At 45.1% G+C, this 23,697-nt stretch overlaps 1 protein-coding gene across 1 annotated transcript; it reads right to left on the minus strand.

Annotated features, from left to right (window-relative positions):
- Window positions 1-14,739: 14,739 nt before the first annotated feature.
- On the minus strand, window positions 14,740-23,697 carry RTN4RL2 (reticulon 4 receptor like 2). Its single transcript, XM_054971716.1, has 3 exons — window positions 23,218-23,697; window positions 17,371-17,846; window positions 14,740-16,411 (listed from the first exon to the last, which is right to left on the minus strand). The coding sequence occupies exons 1-3, from the start codon at window positions 23,246-23,248 to the stop codon at window positions 15,632-15,634; spliced, it is 1,287 nt and encodes a 428-aa protein (XP_054827691.1). The 5' UTR covers window positions 23,249-23,697; the 3' UTR covers window positions 14,740-15,631.

Raw genomic sequence — 23,697 nt, forward strand, 5'->3', positions numbered from 1 at the left:
CACCTTTTTTCAAGAGAACCTTAAGGAAGGAAGGGCATTATGCCCTTTCTCTTGCCACCTTATTCCAGCTCAAACTGTAATGTGCCTTTCTTATGGAGATTTTGCTCCATTTCCCCTAGTCAACTACTTCCACACACCTAGGGTTGCCAGCTCCAACTTGGGAAATTCCAGGAGATCTTGTGGGTGAAACCTGGAGAAAGTGGGGTTTGGGGAGGGAAAGGACCTTGGCATGGCATACTTCCATAGAGTCCAGCCCCCAAAGTAGCCATTTTCTCCAGGTGAACTGATCTCTGTGGCCTGGAGAACAGTTGTAATTCTGGGAGATCTCCAGCCACTACCTGGAGGCTGGCAACCTACACACACCTCATTCCAAGCACAAGACGTGTGGCTCGCAGGGCTTTCCTTTGCTCTGCCTCAAAGAGGAAACAGTGGAGGGGGAGGGGGAGGCTGCAGGCAAGCATCTGTACGCATTAGGGTTGCCAACTCCAGCCTCGGAAATTCCTGGAGCTTGGAGGCAGTGTCTGGGGAGGGCGGAGTCTTGGAAGAAGACCAGCAGGAATGTGATGCTGCCATTTCCTCCGAGGGAACTGATCTTTGTAGTCTGGTATTTATAGAGAACTCCAGGCTTGGCCTGGAAGTTGGTAATCCTATTATAGATGCTTGTACTGTAGCGACTTTGGGGAGACCTCAGCTCCATTTTTGCTCTTAAGCCCTTTAATGGGATCCCCACGTCACCCACCCTAATTCTGTGGCAGCACCAGCATTATGGTGTCAACTATGGTTGGGAAGTTCTTGCAGATTTGGGAGTGAAGCCATGGGGAAGGTGGCATTTGGGAAGGTGAAAGAACTCAGTGGGTCACAATGCCACAGAGTCTGTCCTCCAAAGCAGCTATTTTCTCCAGAAGTACTGATCTCTGTCATCTGGAGATGAGTTGTATTTCCAGAAGATCTCCAGGCTCCAACTGCCTTTCAGCTGAGATGTGGAAATGGGTGTGTGTGTTTGACAGGGTGAACACAAGTGTGCTCCCTTGAGTGCTTCTGCACTGATGCAACAGATTGCAAGGGAGGTCCAAGGAGAGCAATGAGCAATATGGGGATGGGGCTATGCAGAAGCTAACCTTACCTGCATCCATCCACCCTGCTTTCTGCTGCTTTCACAGTGGACAGCCTTTTCTGCCCGTGTTGAAGTGGTCTGGGATGTTTCTTCCTGTCAGCGCCCTTGTCTTATTATTTGTATACATGGCAGTGCATGTATATGGTATGCTGCTGATCCAACTACAGAGAGTCATGGGTCTGAGTGTGCATGACTGTGTGCCCTTAATGCAAAGGCATTCTGTTGTGTATCAATGTTACAAATGTTTACAGTAGTATTATTTTCTATATAATTATGTGACCATGTGTGTGTTTGTGTGATCTTAGTGATTCTGCTCTGGGCAAGTGAAATAGTATGTATAGTGTGTGAAAGAGAGAGAGAGAGTGGATGTCAGGGCATATGTGAAAAGTTCTCTTGGATTCCAGGGACATACCCAATGCTGCCTTGGCTCTTGCTGACTGGCTGGAAATTGGGTCACTGCAATGCTGTGGTGACACACTTCAGTGCTCTGTTAGAATTACATGGGGGGGGGGGGAAAGCTGGGAGGGTAGCCAGAGTCACTGTTGAACAATAAGAAGAAAAGCACTGCTGTAGTCTGTGAAGTGCCTCCACCACCATTCTCACCATGTTGTAAGCTAGGAAACATTTAGTCTGTCCTGTCCTAAGAAGCTGCTTGTGGTTGGGTTAGAGAGATCTCTCTGTGCCATTTCATTCCTCTCATGTGCTGTAGCAGAAACTATTGTGGGCACTTTCACAACTGCGTGGTACTACTGAAAATCTCCATTTGTCTCTGCACAAAATCTTTTGAGACCTAGAAAATATTTCCTTCCTGCAAATCAAAGCTGATATAAAACCAGGACTCTACTGATTTATACTGGAAGTGGGGAGAGGGAGCGCAGATGTGAGTAAAGAACAATTAATTTATCACTTGTACACAGATACTGGCATTTTAATATAATTAATATGGTAGAACAAGTATGAGTAGAACATTACAGTGTTCATGACTCTCAATGCCATAAAAATAGACTATATTCAGTATCCCAAAACTATGCACATTTTTATAGTAGGAAAAAAATAATGGTTCCACGTACCAAGTGAGAAGAAGGTAGGATGTCAACAAGTAATGGAAAAAGACATTTCCTGTCACAAATAAATACCCTCTTACACTAATCAGAATTAGCTAGAGTGTGTATCACCAAGGCTTCATTGCTTACTCTCCTGGTCAAGTCCATCTGTGGGCTCGAAAATTCCTGCCCCTTCAGGCATTACAAGTTGCCCTTTTTCTGGAGAGCAGCAGAAAAACCATGACTGTTCAGAAGAATCGGAGGCAGTTGATAAACTTAATTTCACTTCTTACATATTCTGCAATGACTAGAGCAAAGAATGAGGGCTTCCAAAATGATAGGGATGGGGGTTTCCAGAATGACAGCTGTCATTTCACACCAGTGTCCAAAGGTTCCAAAGTCATTTTTAAATTGCAAAGGCTTGTCTTTTTGATAAACCACAATGTCAAAGAACAGAAAAGAAATTATCTTGAAATGTGTCATCTGTGAATTGTTTAGGGTGGGGAAATCGGATTGTATTCAGGTTGATTTGAATCCAAAATCGTACTTCTTGGCTACATGCCTGCTAAGTAATTTGTGTGTCCAGCTCCAGAAGTAACTGCACTTAAATGAAACAGTGAGCAGATGTATGTGATCCAGCAAGCTCAATACGTTGTCTCTCATAATGGTTGGTTCTTAGAAGAGATGAACAGCACCAGAGGACATTAATATAGAATGACAATCTCCAACAATCTGTTTCCAGGAGTATGATGTTTAAGCTCCACAAGGAGAAGTATGGCCTTGCTGATATCCTCTGATGTTCTCTTTTTCCATGAAGGTGAACACAGTCAAACAATTGTCCCTTACTATATCCTATGGCAATGAATTTCAAATTTCCATTAAGTACTGGGTTCCATCCAGCAAGGATGTAAAAACTATTTAAGACCATGGATTTCAATGGGTCTTAAGCATACCTAGCTCTGCTGGATGGTGGCCATTGTGTTAAAAAGAAATGTAGTTTTTTGTTTTAAATTTGTCATGTGTTAATTTCATTTAGTGTCTCCTGCTTTCTTTTTTCTACAACCCATTCATGATTTTAAGTAGCAGTAACACACCACAGCCCCCTTTACCCAACTATGTATTGTGTAATCCAACAATCTTTTAAAAAACATAAGTCCACTCATCTGGGAGGTATTTTAGACTTTAGTAAATGGTTCTGCTAGTTCAGCTCTGAAGTGAAGTGTCCAGCTGGGCAGGTAGTGGGTAGGATCTAGGTAGTATTTGCTGGGAAGAATTGGCAAGCATGGGAGAGATTGAATGCTCTTCTCTCCCACTTGCTAATTCTCTCTAGCAAGTGTGACTCCACATTTCTGTTGTCTCAGCAAACACAGGTTAGGGAACATGTGTTTGCCAAGTGCAGTTTAGAGGTGCTTTTAGATCCAGGACTAGAGATGGGGACATAGATCTCTTCTGTAGCATGTAGCATCACTGAGTAGCTTCATTTATTTAGCAGTCCTACTTGAAGGGCAAGATTTGGCCGCACATATCCATGATCTGATTAAATCCAAGTTGGACTACTGCAATACATACAATGTGGGGCTCCCTTTGATGACTGTTTGGAGCTTCACTTGGTTCAAATACAGGGGCTAGGCTACTAGCAGGTATAAGTTATGGGTGCATATCTCACCAGTTTTAAAAGCCCTACACTGGCTTAGGTTTGCTCTTGAGTCCATATTTAATTTCTGAAGGAAACATTTAGTCATTATTGTAAATTTATCTATCTTCTAAAAGGGTTTTATGCTGAAGGTCTTAAGAATTGGTATGCAATGGATCTTTCATTAAAATGCTATGAACAAACTGCTAATCAGCTGTTTCTAGTACTCCACAGAAAAACTGGATGCATTTTAGGGACTGCAAACTATACTACTGGGCACTGTCTGTTAATGTAGACATGCTCCTACTGGGTAGTTTCTGTGCCATTTAATATGTTGTGTCAAATTACTTGTTTTGTTCCAGCAACATTTCATCTGTGTATTCAGAATTACACTTGTTTTCAAATTCCTGCAACTCATGCTCTGTTGTTTAGTGAACGTCCCCGCTGTTGATCGTATTGACTTATGCTGTGTAATCGGCATTGAGACTCAATGAGAAAGGCGGACTATAAATAACGTATAAATATTTAAAAGTAAAAAAAATTAAGTGACAGGGTTCATCTGTCAAGCCCTGGGACCAGGGTACTTGAAGGATCCCCAGGTGTGGTTGGAAGCTAGGAGGGTGTGCACAAAAGATAGGGGTTTGTGCCTATGTTGTGGAGCTCCCCATGGAGGCTCACCTGGCACACAATTCTGTGTTCTTTAGTTATCAGGCAAATACATTTTTATTTTCTTAAGCCTTTTGGGCTTCCTGTAACTGATTTAGAAACAAAAAGCTGGAAGGGTTCCTCAAGGGTCATCTAGTCCACCCCCTCCACAATGCAGGAAATTCACGGCTATCTCCCCCACACCCTCAGTGACTGCCGCTTTATGCCCAGAGGAAGGCAAAAAACCTCCAGGACCCCTGGTTAATCTGGCCTGGAGGCTTTCCTGATCCCGAAGTGGTATTACCCTGGGCATATGAGAAAGGGCCATGAATGCCAAGCACTGGCTCATCCCTTCCTGCCCTCCCTCTCACTATCTGCCTAGCTATCCCTTCTTGTTATTAATAGGGTTAGGCTGTTGTTTTAAAAAATCTTTTAAATGCTGTTTTTAGGACATTAACGGTTTTATCTTGTTTAATCTGAGATGTTTTAATGCTGTTTTTGTCTGGTTGTGTTGATGTTTTACTGTTTTTGTTATATTTTATCATATTGTTCATACTGTAAGATACCCCAAATATAATGGTATAGAGAGGTTGGATATAAATATTTAAATAAATAATTCCACCCTCAGAAGATGTCAGATCAATGGGGACTAAGCTCCTTTTTATTAGGTTTGATACATTGAAGAAAAGTCTTTGACTTATTTTCCAGTGTCTTTTTTTTATTATCCACCATATGAATGACCTTGGAAAGTGCAAAATTATGGCTGACTTTCACTTCAGGCTGCCGCTGTCCATCAGCATTGCACTAGAGGAAACCCACTGAGCAATATTTGATATGGAGTTAACTTCCATATCATACTCTGTTAATAGGATGTTTCATTGATTTCTGAATATTTGGAACCTTCTCTGTCTTTTGAATTCCTGACTTTCTTCATATCTGTCTTCTTCCATCCATCCATGCTAGCCTTGGTAGCTTCAGCATTAGGCAACCAAACAAGGAGAGTGAGTGGCAAGTAACAACAAAAGCAAGAAGTCTCATGTGTACTAATGAACCTTTAAACAAAAATTTTAAAAATGTGTCAGTTTTTTATTTAATGCCAATATATATAATTTAAATAACATACACAGTGGTATATGTTAGCACTTTATGTATACTCGGATAGAAGCTTACTTAGGTTATAGCACATGTACAACTTGTAATTCCAGCAGTGATAAAAAGTCCTGATATTCTCTTTAATGTACTGTCAGGTACCACTGTGTATGTTATTTAGATTATATATAGTAGCATTAAATAAGAAACTGACACATAATTTTTGTTAAAAGGTTCATTAGTCAGTACACATGAGACTTCTTGCTTTTGTTGTAGCTTCAGCATTAGGCTGCTCACATTTCAATTGTAGTTGGTAGTCCTGCTGCTCCTGCCAAAGTGACCCTAACAACTGGTGATCTTCTTGCATGTGATGCACTGACCTCTGTAGCAGTATAGATCTCACAGAGTCTGCGTTGTTCCTGAGCAGCTGGTGTGGGAGGAGAGGGAATGAGGCCCGCAGGCCTTTGGAAGTCAAGAGGACTCCCAGCTGCGATTTGGCCACAGTGTTTCTGCTACTGGGATTGCTAAGGTTTATTTGTGTTTATAGAGGCCTGTTGAGCCCAGCAGAATTGACAGCAATTGCAAATTTCTGCTGCAAGCACTAAACATTGCCCAGCTGTCAGCAGCTGAATAATTCCTGAGTTATATACTGGTTTCCCAGAGCTGTATGAGTGACAGAAAACAAAGGCCTAGCTATGTGCATGCAGCTGCTGGACATGTTGTTGAGGATGGGCATCTTGAACTTGGACCATGAATGAGCATTTCTTTTGTCTACCTACCTCTTCAGCTAGGGTTGCCAGTCTCCATGTGGAGCCTGGAGAACTCCTAAAATTACACTTGATATCCAGCTTCCCTGAAGGAAATGGCCCCATTGGCATTACACCCAGCTGAGGGCCCTGCCCTCCCCAGGCTCCACCTCCAAATCTCTGGGAAGTTCCCAACCCACAGTTGGCAACCCTATCTTCAGCTCTTGACTTTCTCACAGTGAGGGCCCTCTAATAAAAGGCATAAGTGGTTGAGGAAGTCAGATACCACTTTTCTGCCCTGATCTCCATGTCTCTTGGAGCTCTAACACAGACTGAGTTTCTGTGGGAGGGGTCATTTGGATTTTCTGGTCGAGGTGCAAAGACATACTGTTCAATGACGCTGGAGGATAAATCAGTGTACAATGGGGGAGGGGGAATGAACTTCTGGATTAGGCTTCTAATCCTAACTTCTGGATTAGGCTTGCCAACTCCACCTTGAAAAATTCCTGTAGGTTTGGGAGGGGCAGCATTTGGGGAGGGAGCTCAGCATAGATGTGATACTGTAGAGTCCTTCCTCCAAAATTGCTGTTTTCTTCAGGGGAAACTGACTGCGTTTGTCTGTAAAGCAGTTCTGAGAGAAAGCCAGGTTCCACCTTGAGGATGGCAACCCAATTGTAGAGACTGTCCAGACGGGGAGAGGCCAGTTTTAGCACTGATTCTGAACTCCCCACATTGTAGAATCTGGTCTATCTGTCTCAGCAAGCAGTTTGGAGAAACAGCCCTGAAGCTCCTCCTCCTCTGCCACTTTTCCATGTCAGGCAGAAGGGCAGGCTGAGCAGCAGCAGTACAGGGAGGGGTAATGGCAAGATGCTCAACAGGCCCCCAAGCAGTAGTGCTTGTCATTCATAATGTAGGACATGCGAGAAGTAGACCAAGATATGGTCTGAAGGCACAATGTTCAGAAACACGGCTGAAACTAAACAGGGTCAAGAAAATGCCAGAATATAATGTCTGCTATGCAATTCACATTGGGTTCTTCAATGGGATATAGATGTAATAAAGGTGTCACATTTCTACATGCTTCACCTTTCTCCAGGATTTAATTTCTACATAAAAGCTGCTATTCATCCTTTTTGACAATAATTTCTTTTGCCCTAGAATCCCTACTTTCATATTTGTTTGTTCAGGATTGGCTTGGGGGAGGGAGAGGAACTCTGCCTGTGCTGAGGGATTGTTCCCAGGATGAGGCCAAGGAAGAAATCAAATGCTCTCCTCAGAATTCACTTTGGTGTGATGATGACCAGTTGTGAGACATGTTCTACAAAAATGTAGATGGAGCCAACAGATGGTGAAAGGCAGCCCTCACAAGATTTGTCATCATAACCCCCCACCCCCACACCAAATTACTTGTGGATTTACCATATTACCAACATATAGCGTCTGGCTTAACCCTCTGAGCTGACTCACCTTTGAATTTTTCCTTCAGCTGCATTTAAGTTTGCATTGCCTACTCTGTCTGCAGAAATTCAGGATCTTGTAAGCAAGAAATCTTTCAATGCCAAAGACTGAACCTCAGACCTTCCGATGCAAAGTATTGCCCCCTGCCCCCAGTGTGTTCTTGAGAAATGCATGTATTCAGTAACAGAACTGCCTACAGAGGTATGGGTGTGTGTCATGCTGTTGCCTTATGGAAGGTTGTGTAATGGCTGCCCCTGAGGACTTTTATGTGGCATAGTTATTGATAAGGGATAATGGACATATGAAGGGTCTGCTTGGCAGTTGATTGTTTTAAGTGCCTGGAATGCATCTCACACGCAACTACCATGGTAGGGGCTAAAAGTTTGTTCCCAGCCAAGTATGCATGAGGAGTACTGGAAAGTAATTGGCCTGTGAGTTTTCATGCAACAGCTGAGCACCTGGTCTCATTTTGTTGTGCATTTGTTATAACATGCTTTTGCTTCTATCCTGCATCCCTCCTTACTCACCTTTGGAATTAAATCAGGTGATACAAACACTATATTAGTCTCCAGTGCTCTAGCCTCTAAAGGAAATTGATCCTGTAAAGGCTGTCTCAGACTCACCCCTGCTCAGGAAAGGAAGATGGCAAAATAGTATTTATTACTGTGATACTAGGGCTGGGTTAACTGCTGTGCAAAACATTGCACTAAGTAGGTCCCAGTTTATCAGGAGCCCTAGTTACCTGACTTTTCTCAATGAGAATAATTTGCATGTATTGCTATCTGTGAAGGACTCCACATTTCTTACAGCTTATAAAGTCATGGATAGGCATATATCAGAAGATTAGGATGCAGTGGTCATTCCCTACCACCATGCAGTAAATTGTGTATATAGATAGCCTGCTCAGAGGAAAGAGTATTGTGGAAGATGCTTGTCTGTATGAAAAGTGTCAGATGTGACAATGTGAATGATGGTTTAGGAATAAGGGATACTAGAAGTTGTTCCACCTGTCATATCTGATCTTGCCCACTGTATTGAGAACAGATGCAGGATTTGGCTTTGAAATGAACACATAGGGATGAAAAATTACACTGAAGATCCCAACTCTCCAAGTACCTTCCTTGGAGGACTACATTTTGGCCCTCATACTAGGAGTTAGGGGTCATCCCAGGCAAGCAACAACTGTATTTCCAACAAAATGGAACTGAGCCTCGCAATCCCTCATCATCTCTGCCTGGCTTCCCCAGTGCCATTGTTCTAAGCCCCAGATTCTTGAAACCTCTTCCCTTTCCACATTAACATCTAATAGCCTTATGTCTTTAAGATATAAAACCATTTAAGATGTTAATCTTTTTCTTTCCTGCCGCCTAATCCTCCTGATTCTCCTCTGAACAGCTGTTTCTTCTATCAAATTGGAATGTGACTAACTTCAGATTGAGTGACCACCCAATGAGTTGTGGCAAGAACAAACGCCCTGTTGAACCTTGAACAAGAGGGGCACGACTGAGTTATCAGCAGCTGCAATACAGTGACTGCCAACTGAGGTAACAACAGCTCTGTGCTTGAAGTGGTGCTTTTCTCAGAAAGTAGTGCTGCTTGAAGATGTGTGCCCAAGAAAACACAAGCCAGACACAGAACAGAGACAGAACCCAAGTGCCTATTTCAAGTGAAACAGACCATTTCTTCACTTTTCAGAATAAAGCCAAAATAAAGTATATGAAAATATATGTTTATTTAGAAATAAGCTCCATTAAGTTCAATGGGCCTTACCTGCCAGTAAGTGTGCATGGATCTTCACTTGGAGGTACAGGGCAGCACACTCTCTAGTATCCAGAGGAGTTAGCCGTGTTAGTCTGTAGTAGCAAAATCAAAAAGAGTCCAGTAGCACCTTTAAGACTAACCAATTATATTGTAGCATAAGCTTTCGAGAATCACAGTTCTGTTTGTCAGATGCATGGAGGGCAAAAAGAAACTGGTCAGATATAGAGGAGGAGAGGGGAGCGCGGAGTAGATGCAAACAGCTCCTTGTGATATGAAGATGCAAACAGCTCCTTCTGATATGGAGATCAGTTTGCTTCTGTTAAGGAAATCAGTTACCTCTGATAATGAGATAACCATTCATAGTCCCTATTCATAGGACTGAATAGGGACTATGAATGGTTATCTCATTATCAGAGGTAACTGATTTCCTTAACAGAAGCAAACTGATCTCCATATCAGAAGGAGCTGTTTGCATCTACTCCGCCCTCCCCTCTCCTCCTCTATATCTGACCAGTTTCTTTTTGCCCTCCATGCATCTGACGAACAGAACTGTGATTCTCGAAAGCTTATGCTACAATATAATTGGTTAGTCTTAAAGGTGCTACTGGACTCTTTTTGACTCTCTAGTATGATTCTGAGCCACTCCTGAATGAGGCACTGGTAGTTTTCGGCACTGCTCATCCTACCAGTAACAAGACCCCTTGGCCCAGGATGTGTCCACGGCTAAAACATCTGGCTGTATTTACTTTCTTGCCACACCAAGGACTGCTGAAGCAAACTCTTCATGATGGCATTTCTCAATCACTAATACAGTCGTCTTTTGTATGCCACTTTTGATTGGTCCAAGAAATTTAATGAGTGTTAATCCCCAGCAGTGCACAGAAAGCGCTCACTCCAGGACGTTACCATTGCAAATTCCTCATCACATTCCCAGAAGGGCAGAGTTAAGGTTATGAATGCATAAGATGGTCATATTACCATTGAGTGATGCAAACTGTCCTTGTGGAAAAGGACACAACGGCTTGTTCATTCCTTTACCATGCTAAGGAAGGGCTGGAGTTAGTAGCAGCAATCCACATTTCATCAGGCCTCATTTAGAAAATGAGAAATGTCAATAGTTTTAACTCCTTCATTTATTTACAAATGACTCTGGGGGAAAGAAAGGTCACTTCGTCCTTTGTAAAGCTTTATAATGGTGTTGTCTCCACTAAACAATGAATTTAAAAAGACTAGTCAACTCATGGAAGATAAGCTGGTTAACACTAATTAAGCTGCCTGCACTAAGAATGCAACTCCACATTCTGTTATTCTGAGAATGGAAAAGAAGTGGGATCAGCCTATAGATATTACTTGTCACTGTATTTCCCTTTGAAATGCTTGGAATTGGTCACTACTAGTACAGGAGAGACATAAGTACAGGCAGGGTTAGTTATATTTTGCCTGTATTCTAAACCGATGTAACAAAATCTATAATATGAATAAATTATTCCAGGCACACTTTTGACTGCTTATTTTTCATTGCTGACACTCTTTCAATGGACAGAACAATCAACCTCCACCCCTAGACCATTAAGTCCCATGCTGTGCCCTAACAGTTTCTGCAAGTACAGCAAATAACCCAGGAAGCAGAAGTCTCCCTGTCAGATAACCTCCAAACTCCCACTGCCTAGTTGGTGGTGCACAAAATATACAGGGCTCAACCCCAGTTCATTAGCTATGGGAATTGTTCTATAGCCCAGTAGTGAAGGAAGCTATGCTGCATGAATGCCCCACATGTTTATGTGTTCTCCACTCTATAAACCTGCCTGTGTGCAGGCAAGAAGGGAAAGTGTGGGAATCTCTCTCTATAAAGTAGTTCAGAGGGGTGATCTTTTAGGAACAGGTGTAGTTTATGGGTTTATAGAATGAACTGCAGCCCAATTCCGATCTGAATAGGAATGCTACATTTTTGTCTGTCACATAGGATCAAAAGTGTCTTTATTACAAAGTTCTTGTAAAATTTACCAAGATCGTATAGGTTAAGCTCTTGAGTTGGGGAGAAACACATTAAGCCCCAGTCCTTTTCTATACAGATGCAGCAGCATAAGACTAGGGGCAGTCTTAGCCAATGGGCAACAGGGGCAGCTAGCCCAGGCATCATCCTTAGGAGGTCTTGACAACCGCAGACCCACATCCTCAAATGTAGCCTCCAGCTGCTGCTTGCTCCCACCCCATCTGGGGATCCAGCAGCAGTGGCTCCTGCTCACCTTGCGTGGCCCTGGCAGTGGGCAGCAGAGGGTGGGGGTGGCAGTAATCCTGGACCCAGAATCACTAAAACCACCCCTACATGAGGCATAGGAGACAGGCACCAGACTGATCATTCAGGGAACAGGAGGTTGTAGCACAACCTTGTCTAGCCATTCCCACCCCCAGCCATTCCTTAAGGAACTATAATGACAATATCATGTTTCCTAGAGTGCACCAGCATGTTATCTTCGTAAGTTTACCAAAAGAGGGAAGGAGAAAACAAGATTCTCTCGCATCCTATAGTGATTCTCCCATATGCAGGGAAAGAATAATTTCCTTGAGAATTATTTCTAACATCGCAGTTAACTAGTCTAGTCAACAGCACTGCCAGAAAGAAGCTGAAGTGGTTAGTATTCGAAGACAAGTTCAGCATATCTGATTGTTAGAGGAGAGCCCAAGTCAGACTCAGGTTGAGTGTAAAGTGCTGAACCCTAGAAACAAAAAATAGGAAGGCTATTTCAATGTTCACAGCTGCTCAGCACAAAAACAGCAAACAGCAAGGTCTGTGCAAAGATTAGGCTAGTTAGACCACATCTCACTGCTGGCACATTCACAGCCAGGTCACCTCATCGTCTGCAGACAGGAAGCCCTGTATGTGTGTATGTGTGCGTGCACAATCTGTGACTGCTCACGTGTGTTTAGGAGAAGGGTGGACAGGAGGTACGAGGCTGTGTGTAGTTAGTAAAGATTCATGCTGCACTGTCTCTCCCTCTGTGTGTGTGTATATCTTCCTGAGCCTTCCTTCGTACATCCCTCTCTCTCCCCCTGCTGCTCTGAAATAGCATCTGGGATAAGGGGTCATGAATATTTCACAAGGATAATTACCTGACCTGGAAAGACTGAGCCCGCTGGAGTCTTGCTGGCAGATTTAATGGCACTTTCCTCCAGTTTCACGGTGCAGCCTGGCCCTCACTGCAGCTTTGGCCTTAGCCCGCACCCCTGCCAATTAACCCTAGGCTCATGCCCATTCACTCCTGGCCTAAGGCCTCACGGCACCTGCATATAGCTACAACAGCTGAGCAATCCTTCAGCCCGTTGCTTTGGATCCCTTTGGCCAGGCTGCTCCAAAAATTATTGGCAGTATATATCTTGCCAGCCAATTTTAACTCTTGCCCCTCAGTGTGCTCACTCTCTCTCTCTCTCTCACACGCACACAAAACCTGAACTCTCACATTAACTCTGCCTCCGAGCAAGCTTCCACATGCTAAAAATAGCCCACTCTCCAGCTCCACCATCCCCTCTCTCCATTATGTGATGTTAAATTAAGAAAGATGCCTTTAGACTGGGATGATAGGTTTTCTTCTGGCTCTTTCCCCAAAGTGCAACTATCCCACCCCCTCTTTCTACATATTAAAGGAGCCTCACTAGCGCCATCCTTCTCTGTCACAATTTACAGGTCCCCAGGGCAATATTAAGCACTATAAACAAAGAATTCTGGTGCCAGCCGCCAAATCCACACCCTCCCAGAACAGCAGCCAAATCCACACCCTCCCAGAACATGTACCCCAGGGCTCCATAGAATTTTATTTTAGAAAGCTTGAAATCTTTTCTGCCTTTAAAAAAGTCAGTTGCAGACCATTTGGAAGGCTAGAAATAACTCAAATGGTAGCAGTTAATAGAATATTTTCAGATTTGGAGTGCTTTCCTGTTGCAAAACATGATGAAGAAGGTGGGGAGGTAGATAGAAGATGTAACTTTTTTTTCTCCATGTCAAGCTGCCAAGAACACCCAAAACCATTTTGCAAATAAGAATGAAGCAAAACAAATTCTACAAAAAATCCTGCATGAGACATGCCGATCCAGAACATTTGCAATTTAACATGCTATTTAAAGAACCATTTTTGATCCACTTGAATCATCAATGACAAACCTCTTTCTCTGGAGTGGGAACAGAAAACCAGTTTAAAATACTTTTGTATGCCGGAGAGAGAACAACCTCGAGTTACAGGGAAGGCAGGGCTTCAGAAAGAATGGTGGGGCTATTGAAGTCAAGCGTTGCAACAGGGAGAGTGTCAGACAACAGCTGGAGAGACCCACCTCAGATCTAGCCAGGCCTGCAGACTGTTCGGTCACCCTGAGTCAGTCTGCCCATCCGTCTCTGTTCCTCCCTGTCTAGCCTTCCTCACAGGGTTGTTGCAAAGACAAAGGCAGAAAGATATATGATGCCCTTAGCTCCTCAGAGGAAGAGTGAGTTTTAAAAATGTCATAGTAATATAAATCTCTAAGAAGTTAGAATGAAACCTCAATCTGATCTAAAATCAGTCGTTTCTCCTTGTCAAGCTCTGTCCACATCACACCCCACAGAAAGTCTTACGTGCTTTCCCCAGGACTTCATATTGCCCCAGAAGGTTTTTCTTAATTCCTCCAGCCTCCTCTGGTGGCACTGACAACTTGATTATTCAGCTCTAAGCCTGTAAAAACCAGTTTGCTGGAATCTGGAACCCATGTGGTCTTCCCTAGCTCATTCATTGGAGGCCATTTCACACATTATATTTTTAGGCGTCCACCTAAAAAATGTAAAGTGTGAATTTCTACAAAACATTATTTTTTAAAATCATATTTTAATACTACTTTCGAATTACAACGTACAAAGTTTCTGATGATAGTACAACTGTCAGGAACAAAGAGAGGTTGTGGCTGTAAAATAGTCAGTGACAAACTCCTATTTGCTACATAAAAAAGAGCCCTTGCTGATACTAGCCAAATGAATTGCAAGAACATGAGGTTGAAAAGCATGAAGGTCTGAAACCGTCTATCTTTCAACAGCCTAATAATACCATGCCCATCCTCACCAGGTTTGCTTCTAACCCAGCAGAAAAATGTGTGCATGGAATGAGTAAGCTCTATCAAAAACTTAGCTTCTTACCTGCCAGATACTGTAGACTTCTTTAGTTGCTGAGATTGGTAAACTGCTTAACTCTGTATCCCATTACTTATTTCCTTTAGTGACCAAGTCCACCAAACTGTATTAAAATAGTTTAATAGCTTTCCAATTTTTTTGCCTTTTAAAAGAGGAGACAGAGGCAGCAAGGGAAGGGAACATGCCCCCATCACCACCCCAAAAGACCAGATGTTACGACCAAAGGACAATTCGCATGTTTATCATGCGACAATTGCAACCGCTACACAGACATATGGAATGGCCATCACAGACATGGCTTCAGCAGCATTATCCAGACACAATCCCTGGGAAGGAAGGTTACCTTGTGATAAGCCAAGCTTTGTGCTTAGTAAACGAGCACTTCGTCCATTCGTGTGAATATGCCTCCATCACATACTGGGGAAGAAATCAGTGGTGACAAGGGCCCTATAGTCAGTGCCAGTTCTGGAAGAGGACACAGTTATCTCTTTAGCTGAAGGATCCAATCTCATTGGATAAAGCAGGCACTTGCGTGCATGACAGGAGATTGAGGAAAGAAGCTCTGAAAATCAGATGCTCTTATCCATTCTGCAATTTCTTATCATGTACGGAAGAGATCCTGGCTCATACTGGGTTTAACTAGGGAGATGCTGGCCAGGACACGGGAAACAAACAATGCCCATAGCAGCCCCATTAAGCAATAACATTTAGTGAGCATAACTTTCCCGAGACACCATACCCCAGAATGAAAAAGGAATGCTCTTGCCATATGTTCAGGAAAAACATGTTCAGATACCACCCAGAAAGTGGCTCCAGCATTAGTCTTGTAACAGGCCAGGAAAACAGCAGCAGCAATAGAGCCTTTGCCCTTGTGAATGGGTGAAGGCTTATCACTCTGGCCTCAGCAAAGTGCTAGGTGAGGATCTGTCCTGACTTATGCTTCAGTCTCAGTTCCCAAAGCCAATCAGCATTCAGCAGAGCAGCCAGCCTCTGTTGTCAAAACCAGGAAGGCCCCAATAGCATCAGGAGGCAGGGAAGAGGAAGGGACAGAAAGCCAATCCTGATAGCTCCAGAGTCCAGAGAGGTACAACCTGGTCCTGAACACCCCTTTTTAAGCTGTCCTCCTTCTTCACTGCCATAGCTCCCCCAATAGTCATCCTCTGTAGGTGGGTCATACTTAGGGCTTCGAATCTCATTGGCTGGCACGTCTCTGTAGAAGGAGGAGGGATCAGCAGGTGGTGACCCTCCCAGGCCATAGAGGTGATTGGATGAACCATTGGGATGGGGATGAACTGCTCCATTCTCCCATTCAGGCCTACAACCCCAGTCAAAACCAACAGGCTGGTGATTGGTTGGAGGACAGTCCTGAAAGACAGTTCCTTTTAGGTAACGCATGTCACGTCCCTTGCGCTCTGCAGGAGATGCACATATGACATCTGAGATGGAGACACGTGTGTGTTGGAACCAGATCCAGAGAGAGCGGGCACGGCAGTCACAGGCCCATGGGTTGTTGTTGAGGCGCAGGAACTCCAGTGAGGGCAAGTTTGAGAGTGTTTCCCCAGACAAGGTTGTCAGGCTGTTGTTAAACAAGTACAGAATGGTAAGCTTGCGCAAATCACGAAAGGCCCAGGTAGGAATTGTATGCAGGCGATTCCTGTGTAGCAACAAGCGGTCTAATCCAGACAGGCCCCGGAAGACATTCTCTGAGAGCTGCCAAATCTTGTTGCCATGCAGGAAAAGATGGCTCAGGTTAGCCAAGTCCACAAAAAGGTCATCCTGAGAGATTGAAAATAGAGCAAGAGTGAAGAAGAACAGCAAGTTATGAAGGACCCCTTCCTGGGAAATGATTTGCTCTTCCCTCTTAGATGATCAGCCTTAAAGGCTTCTCCCATACATGGAGCACTGTAGCCTGTTCATCAAGACCTTAAATTCATTAGCTGACATCCTTTTTCTGTACCTCCTCCCTCTTAGGGGGTCTAATGCTGTGTGGAAATTCAGAGCTTATTATTAAATGACTCCTGTGTTGGATGTCTCACACCATTTATTCCCCCTCCCCTCACTCAGGATGTGGCTTGAAGCAATGAGGCAGGATCTCTAAATGCATTTTTACTGCGCCAGGCCAGGCTGCAGCTTCCCTACTCTTTAAACTACACTGCCCACGGCCGGATAGGAATGTGGTTTTTAAGTGAGTCTCTGGCAAGGCACTGAGCACCTGCCTGCTGGGGAGAACCAGCATATATGTGTGTGTGTGCGTGTGTGCGCGCGCATGCGCGCACGCACGCATGGGGTCAATAGCCACACCAGTTCTTTGCCAGCTGTCTAGATATGGTAGTTAAGCTCCAGCCCATCCCCCTTGCATTTGCATCTTAAACTACCTATTTGAGAAGGACATCAGCTCTGTCCCCCCTTTAATCTCTTTCTGTTGAGTGAGGTGATCTTTCACTCACAGTGTTTACTACAAATCCAGACCCATTCTTCTTCCACCCATTGGCTATGCCATAGGCTATGCTGAGAAGTTTCTTTCCAGACTGTACTTCCCCTCTATACCAACTATCGAATCTTTTCTCAATATTTTGAGCATTCATTTTTGCCAAGGACCAAAGAACCACAAGAGGAGGACTCCATCATGAGCACCAGCAGAAAACTGCCCAGGACAAGATAGGCACCACTTCCCTACAGAACTCAGAGGTGAAGTTCCAAGCCCCACTCCAGACCAGCAATGAAATTTTGCTCACCTGTAAGCACAGCAGATTGTTCTCTTGAAGATAGAGGTATTGGAGGCTGAAGAGGTTGCGGAAGATGGTATTTGGTAGGCTGCTTAGCTGACAACGGTAAAGGTGCAGAGACTGCAATCGTTCCAGCCCGTGGAAAGTATCCGGGTCAAGGGTGCGCAAATTGCGGTTGTCCCCAAGATCCAGTTCTTCAAGTGCTTGCAGATGGCGGAAGGTGCCAGATTGGATGGAGGAGATATTGTTAGAATAAAGCCAGAGGGTGACAAGGCTGGGCCCAAACATGCCAGCTCGCAGGGTCCCAATCAGATTGTTTTGCAGAAAGAGGCGCTGAGCATTATGCGGCAGAACCCGTGGCACAGAGGAGAAGTTATTGGCCTGGCAGCTGACTGTGGGTGGAGGAAAGTAGCAGGTGCAGAGCATTGGACATGTGGGGGCTCCCAGAGGCACAGCCAACAGGGTCAGGAGTACAGGAGCCAAGCCTGCAAGGAAAGAACAGGTAAATGAATCCTTCAACTCATCATGCCCCTTCAGGGGAACATTCCATTGGTATCCACCCATTTCACAGGCTCTTTCGAGCCATTAGGTAAACAAACAACAGATATTGAAAAGGTTCCATAGGTTTTTCAATTAAAAAGAACACACACAAGACTTTAAGACAGAACAGCAACATTATGTTCTTGTTATTCTACCTTAGAAGCCCTCTGCTAGCTACATTTTCCAGCTCTTGTCTTTGTCCTTTGATGATTAGCTATCATTTTGCTTTCAGTGAAAGAAAGCCAAGAGCCTCCCACTTTCAAGAGCTGGGATGCAGAGACAGAGACATCCCGAATTGTGAGACTCACAACAATGTCACTAAAGTTGGCAACCCCGCAGAGCATAATCCCACGTGAGAAAGCATCCATGTGTTCCATTCCTCTGCGAGCACACGCTTTCCTGTGCGAGCAAGCAGGAGTGTCACCATACTTGTGTTTGTGGATGGTCTCACGTGAGCACTCCCATGCAAGCGTACATGGCTCCCAACCTCTGCATGCATGAGTGTGGGTGGTGTGACGTGATAAACGAGTAACACAAGCTGCTGCCGCCGTTTCAGGAGTTCACACCACCTCCACGAGGGCCCTACACTCTCTTCCCACTCCCTCTACCCTCCATTCTGTTCATGACAAGTACCATATATAGAGCTGGAGTCCTTCAAACAGCCCCACAAACTCTCAGAGCTTTGGATATAACTCAGACCCTACCAGTACCAAACCCCTCCAAGTGGGAACATGACAATTTCCCACATTCTCTCAATAAAAGGAAGACTAATTATTCTTGTCTCTATAGCTAGTTTGTCTCAAAAGGATGCCTTGAATCCCACCCCACCCCCATGCTACAATGCAGCAGAGAATCACCTCTTTAAAAACCAAAAAAAAAACAAAACCCTTCCTATTTCTTATTAGGAATTCTCCCCTCAGACTAGATGCAGTGACTCTCCCCTTTCTGCCTTGACACAAGGAACGGGGCATATTCATCACCAATTCCACTCCATAGGTCAGTAGCAACAACCTGTGGTGCTTTGTCCTAACACTCCCTGCCCTCACCACTTTGCCATGAGCCAAAGTCCTGCATTCACCCAGGAGAACAGAATAGCATCTCCTTACTGTACACAAGACAGTAGGCAAAGCTACACGACCATTAGGGCACTGGACCTGCTAGAACCAGCCACCAAAGGGAAATGTTGTTGCCTTCTTTCCACTGAAGATCTGTTTGGAAAGGAAATCCAGTTCTGCCTCCCTTGCTCCCCCAAACCTAGGATAAGATAGAAGGCGGTGCTCCTCAGTGACATCAGCAGTGGCTATTTCCTCCAATAATGGCAGGTGTGTTTTCCTCAAGGGAAAACGGGGGGGGGGGAGCCTTCATCTTGAGCTGGGGGGAGGGAATTGCAGCTGCTAATGTCGACTGTCTCTGGACTCTCTCTCTGTGGTGCTGTGGAACGGCTGTAACCCAAGGAGTCTCATCCATAATTCAGGCCTGTGGCTTTCACTGGAGCTTGGGCAGAGAAAAAGGAGGGGAAGGGATTGGAAGCTTCTCAGCTCTCCCCATAAAAAGTCCTCTGAATTATCTTGTAGGGGGATGAGTTCCCCCTTGAGTATCTCACACATCCCATGGAGCTGCTAGAGACATATAAAATGCCTTCTCAACTATACTCCCCCCCCCAAAATAAGTATTAGCCCTTCTTCATCAATATATCTTTCCAATTATTCCCTCCTCCCACGAACCAAATTCTACATAATTGTCAAGCAGAAATGCTTTGTCTAGATTTTCTCAGCAAAGGCAAAAAGATGCTCATTCATAATTTCTTGCTGAAAAGGCTGAGCTATTCAGATTAGACCAAGCACAGTTTATGGGACTAAAATTCTCTGATAATAGCCCTTATTCCTAGCATAAAACACAGTAAGCACCCCTGTTGCCAGCCATAACACTAATAATTAATGCCCTCTAATCCCCACGCCCAGTCTGGAATAGTTGGGGGATGTGTCAGAGCCCTTCCTCCCCAAACCACTCCCCCCTAGAAAAAAAACCCCTTGACCTTCTCTCAGAAAGAAACTTCACCAAGCATTTGTTATATCCCGTGAGATCATTCTCATTTTTACTGCCAGAAGCAGAAGGCCTTCAATGTCCTCCAGGTCTTATCCACACTGCAATACTGGATTATCATTCCCTTGAGAAGTCCAGTAACAACTCACTCCATGACAATGAGCAGAAATGTTATCTTTGGAAGAAAACAAGTAAAAAATGTAGCTTCCTATTCCAGGTGTTGAACATTTGAAGGAAAGTATTCATGAGCACCTCTCATTCAGTAATAAAGGTTACAAAGAGGATGCCCCACACTCTGACTTCCTGCCAGACAAACCAACCCCCAAGGCCATTCAAAAACAGTGTGAATGATGTTCTGTGGAAGGAAGCTGCAAGGACTGACAGACAGACGTCTTCTCTCAGCTGGGTATCTTGGGGGGCGGCAGCAACAAAACCCATTGCTGGGCTGCAATCTGATCTGAGGCTATAGCATCTTCAAACCAGAGAGAACTGGAAGCTTAGAAAAAATATATATGTCCACCATCACACTCTAAAATCATGAATATGGTCCTCACCAATGGATCCTCAGCCAGGCTAGCTCCAGTTATAACCCAAGAGGTAGGAGCGACAAACCACCCCAGTAAATGGGTTTGATGTGCTGGGGAGAGGGAAATAGCGTGAAATAAGACATACTACTTTGGTCCTTCCTGAGGGTCTCTGTTCTCCCTATGCTGTCCAACCCCCACTGGATGGGACATTTTAAACTTGTGGTAGTGTTAAGTAACACGTCCAACACACTTTTTATAAAAGAAGGCCAAAGTGCAGACTGGACCAAGGAATGGAGTCTTCCACCCTTTCCCTGACTATACTGGCTGAAAAGAAGTGCCCCCTCCCAGCCAGAATATTTGCTAGTACTTTAACTGGCAGCTGCTGGCCTCTGCCAGACCAAAGTAACTTTTTGGTAGCCAGTGCTTTCATCCTGAAAAAGTTAATGCTCACAGTCACTTTTGATGAATTAAATGGTCTCTTGAAGATTACTGAAATTATATTTGAAGTGCGATGGAACATTTGAAGTCCTTTATATAAAATGCTATTATTACCATTAGGCAGATTAGACACATTTTGCTTCACTACCCTGCCCACCTCCTGGCATTTGAAGTTACCCCTGCAGCTTTCCCTGCACCCTTCCCTATTTTTTCAAAGATCTCTTTAAAATGAGGTGGATTCAGGAGGTGGCAGTATTGTTAGCAATTCATTAGAACAACTCTCTTATCCTTCCCCATTGTGACACTAGAGCATTCCTAGAGAATAGGGGTACTTCTGCTAGTTCGTCCAGATTCCTACTTTCAGTTCTCACCCCACAGACTTCACAGCAGGGACAGCAACAAGCCCCTTGGGCTAAATCCAGCCCGCTGAAAAAAGGGGGGGTATTATCTTGTTCTCCAGATGCCAAGCTATGTGGAAAAGCTGTGGTGTGACATATTATTGCGTTGTTTGCTGTATGCATTACATTGTTCATTTGCATTGTTTTTAATTGTGTGATCCACCTTGAATCTCTGAGAGAAAGGTGCATAAATGACGTAAATAAATGCCAGGCAACAGACCCACAAATCGAGGCAGGCCACTTCAGAATATGTGACCCACAGCCTTAGCCCTCCACTTCTGATCATGTTATCTTTTTTTTTTATCATGTTATCAAAATGATCCCCACAATGGTTGAGTGAAGCTTTATAGGACTATTTTCTTGGATGTCGCTTTCAAGATTATCTAGAATGTGCCATATTTCTCAGCTGTATCGTTGTAGCTGTCCGTTCAGCTAATAACCCAGGACCAAATGCTCCAGTTTTCATAGCATGCCATACAAGACTCAAAGCCTCAGCAAAGTACATCCCAAAGAAGATCCACCTGAGGAGCTGGGCTACGTGCATGCCTCAGTGTGACATACAGCATTGGTTTAGGATTATCCAGGGAAAGGCCACAGCAGACCTCTTAAATCTGGGCAATACACCCCAGTTTTGAAACAGAGATGACAGTTTGGTTGTATGTAGGTGGGGGGTTAAGATAGTGTCCCTGGGAGGGGCCAGAGATAGTTGGTCTGACGTGGCTGGTGACGTGGATAAAGCTGAAAACAGTCCAACTCCTCTTTCGTCCATAATTTAACACCCCCAAAATAAGCAGCTGCCTGTTGTTGCATAACCCATTGGGGGCCAGGCTATAAATGGCAACAAGCAGACTAGAGGTGAGAGCCACAGGCATCCCTCCAGCCAGCAGGGTATTACTCCAGCCAGGCCTGCCACATTACACCCTGGGGCCATCTCCTCTTCCAGGATCCCACCAACTAAGTATCTAGCCAGCAAGATACTGCTCAACATCCTGGGATTTTGCCTCGCTCAGCCACAGTCAACAGCCTCCTTGTTCCTTTAGGAATGCTGTCCCAATTTCCCCTTTTGAAATGGAGAAACTCATTTCAATACCTGCACCCCATGCCCACCCCACATACTTTGAGCTCACTCCATCATTTCTACAGCCAGTCCCCTCTCAGTGCTGTGGACTAGCGGAGCCTTCCTCCAAATATCCAGTTAAATGAAAAGAGGTCTGGTTTTGCTGTCAGTGGGAGAGAAGAGGTCCTGAACCTCTTCCATACCTTCACAGACCAGCCCTTGGAGCCAGTTTGGACAATGTGCCCCCTTAAGGTAACAAGCACCTGTTTCCTCTCACCCTGGCATTGGCGCTTTCAGAAGCAGACCTGGGACAGGCCACTTGTCAATAGCTCACACTTTAACCAGCTCTCTGTCTAAAGGGTAGCCCCACCCCCGACTAAGACCTCCACCCCAGTTCCAGTGAATTGCTCTGGAAGGGATGCCGATTCACTTATTGTGAAGGCAGGACCGGTGACTGGCAGTTGCTTCGCATCAATTCCAAAGCAGGGGAACAATGTTGAGAAGACGCCCATCATCCACGTGAACGTAATGTCTTCAGAGGTGCATCCACTTCAAGGTCGCCATGGGGCTATGATACGGGACATATCCGTGCACAAAATCCCTGTGTTCTTCAAAGGGGCACTTCAAGGGGACATGACAGCTCTGCTCTCCCCGTCGAAGCTCTCATCTCTCCCCCGATCCGTCTCAAGTGTTCTCCCTCTTCCCTCGGACAGTCCACACAACCCGTTTGCACGCGAGGCCCTCCCCCTCCTGCAATCTTTCCCCAAATCTAGAGCAGATCCAGTTCCGCCTCAACCCAAACCAACGTAGCGCAAGCGATACATCCCGAAAACGGATCGGGGCTGTCACTCACCGTACAGGGGGGGTCTTAGGCGGAGCGGCATGGTGCTAGGCAGACTCAGTGGAAGGACAACCGGGGGGGGGGGGGACCGTGGAAGAAGGAAGGGAATGGGGCGGGGTGGGGGGAGGGCAGAAAGAAAGAGAAGGAAAAGCGAAACAGAACGGGTGGGGGGGGGGCTGGATCGAGACGGCTCGCGAAGTCCTTGCTCAGTCGCTCCCAGCCAGGGTCCCGGGACTCCCTCGAGAGCTTCTTGCCGGACAGGGCGCAACGCAAACACTCCGGGAAGAATCAGCCCGTGAGAGTCTGGCCGCCGCCTGCGGGGCTCATGGCCGGCCAGGGCCAGCCAACCCACCTCGCCAAGCACTACCCTCCGCTCCGCCGGCGAGAGCTGCCGGACGGAGGCTTCATCCCGGGGGAGCCACCGGACACCATCTGCTCCGCTCCCTGCGCGCCGCCGCGGCACAGACAGCCACTCAGGCAAAGGGAGCGAAG

This window comes from Eublepharis macularius, chromosome 2, assembly GCF_028583425.1.
Source record: "Eublepharis macularius isolate TG4126 chromosome 2, MPM_Emac_v1.0, whole genome shotgun sequence".
NCBI lineage: Eukaryota > Metazoa > Chordata > Lepidosauria > Squamata > Eublepharidae > Eublepharis > Eublepharis macularius.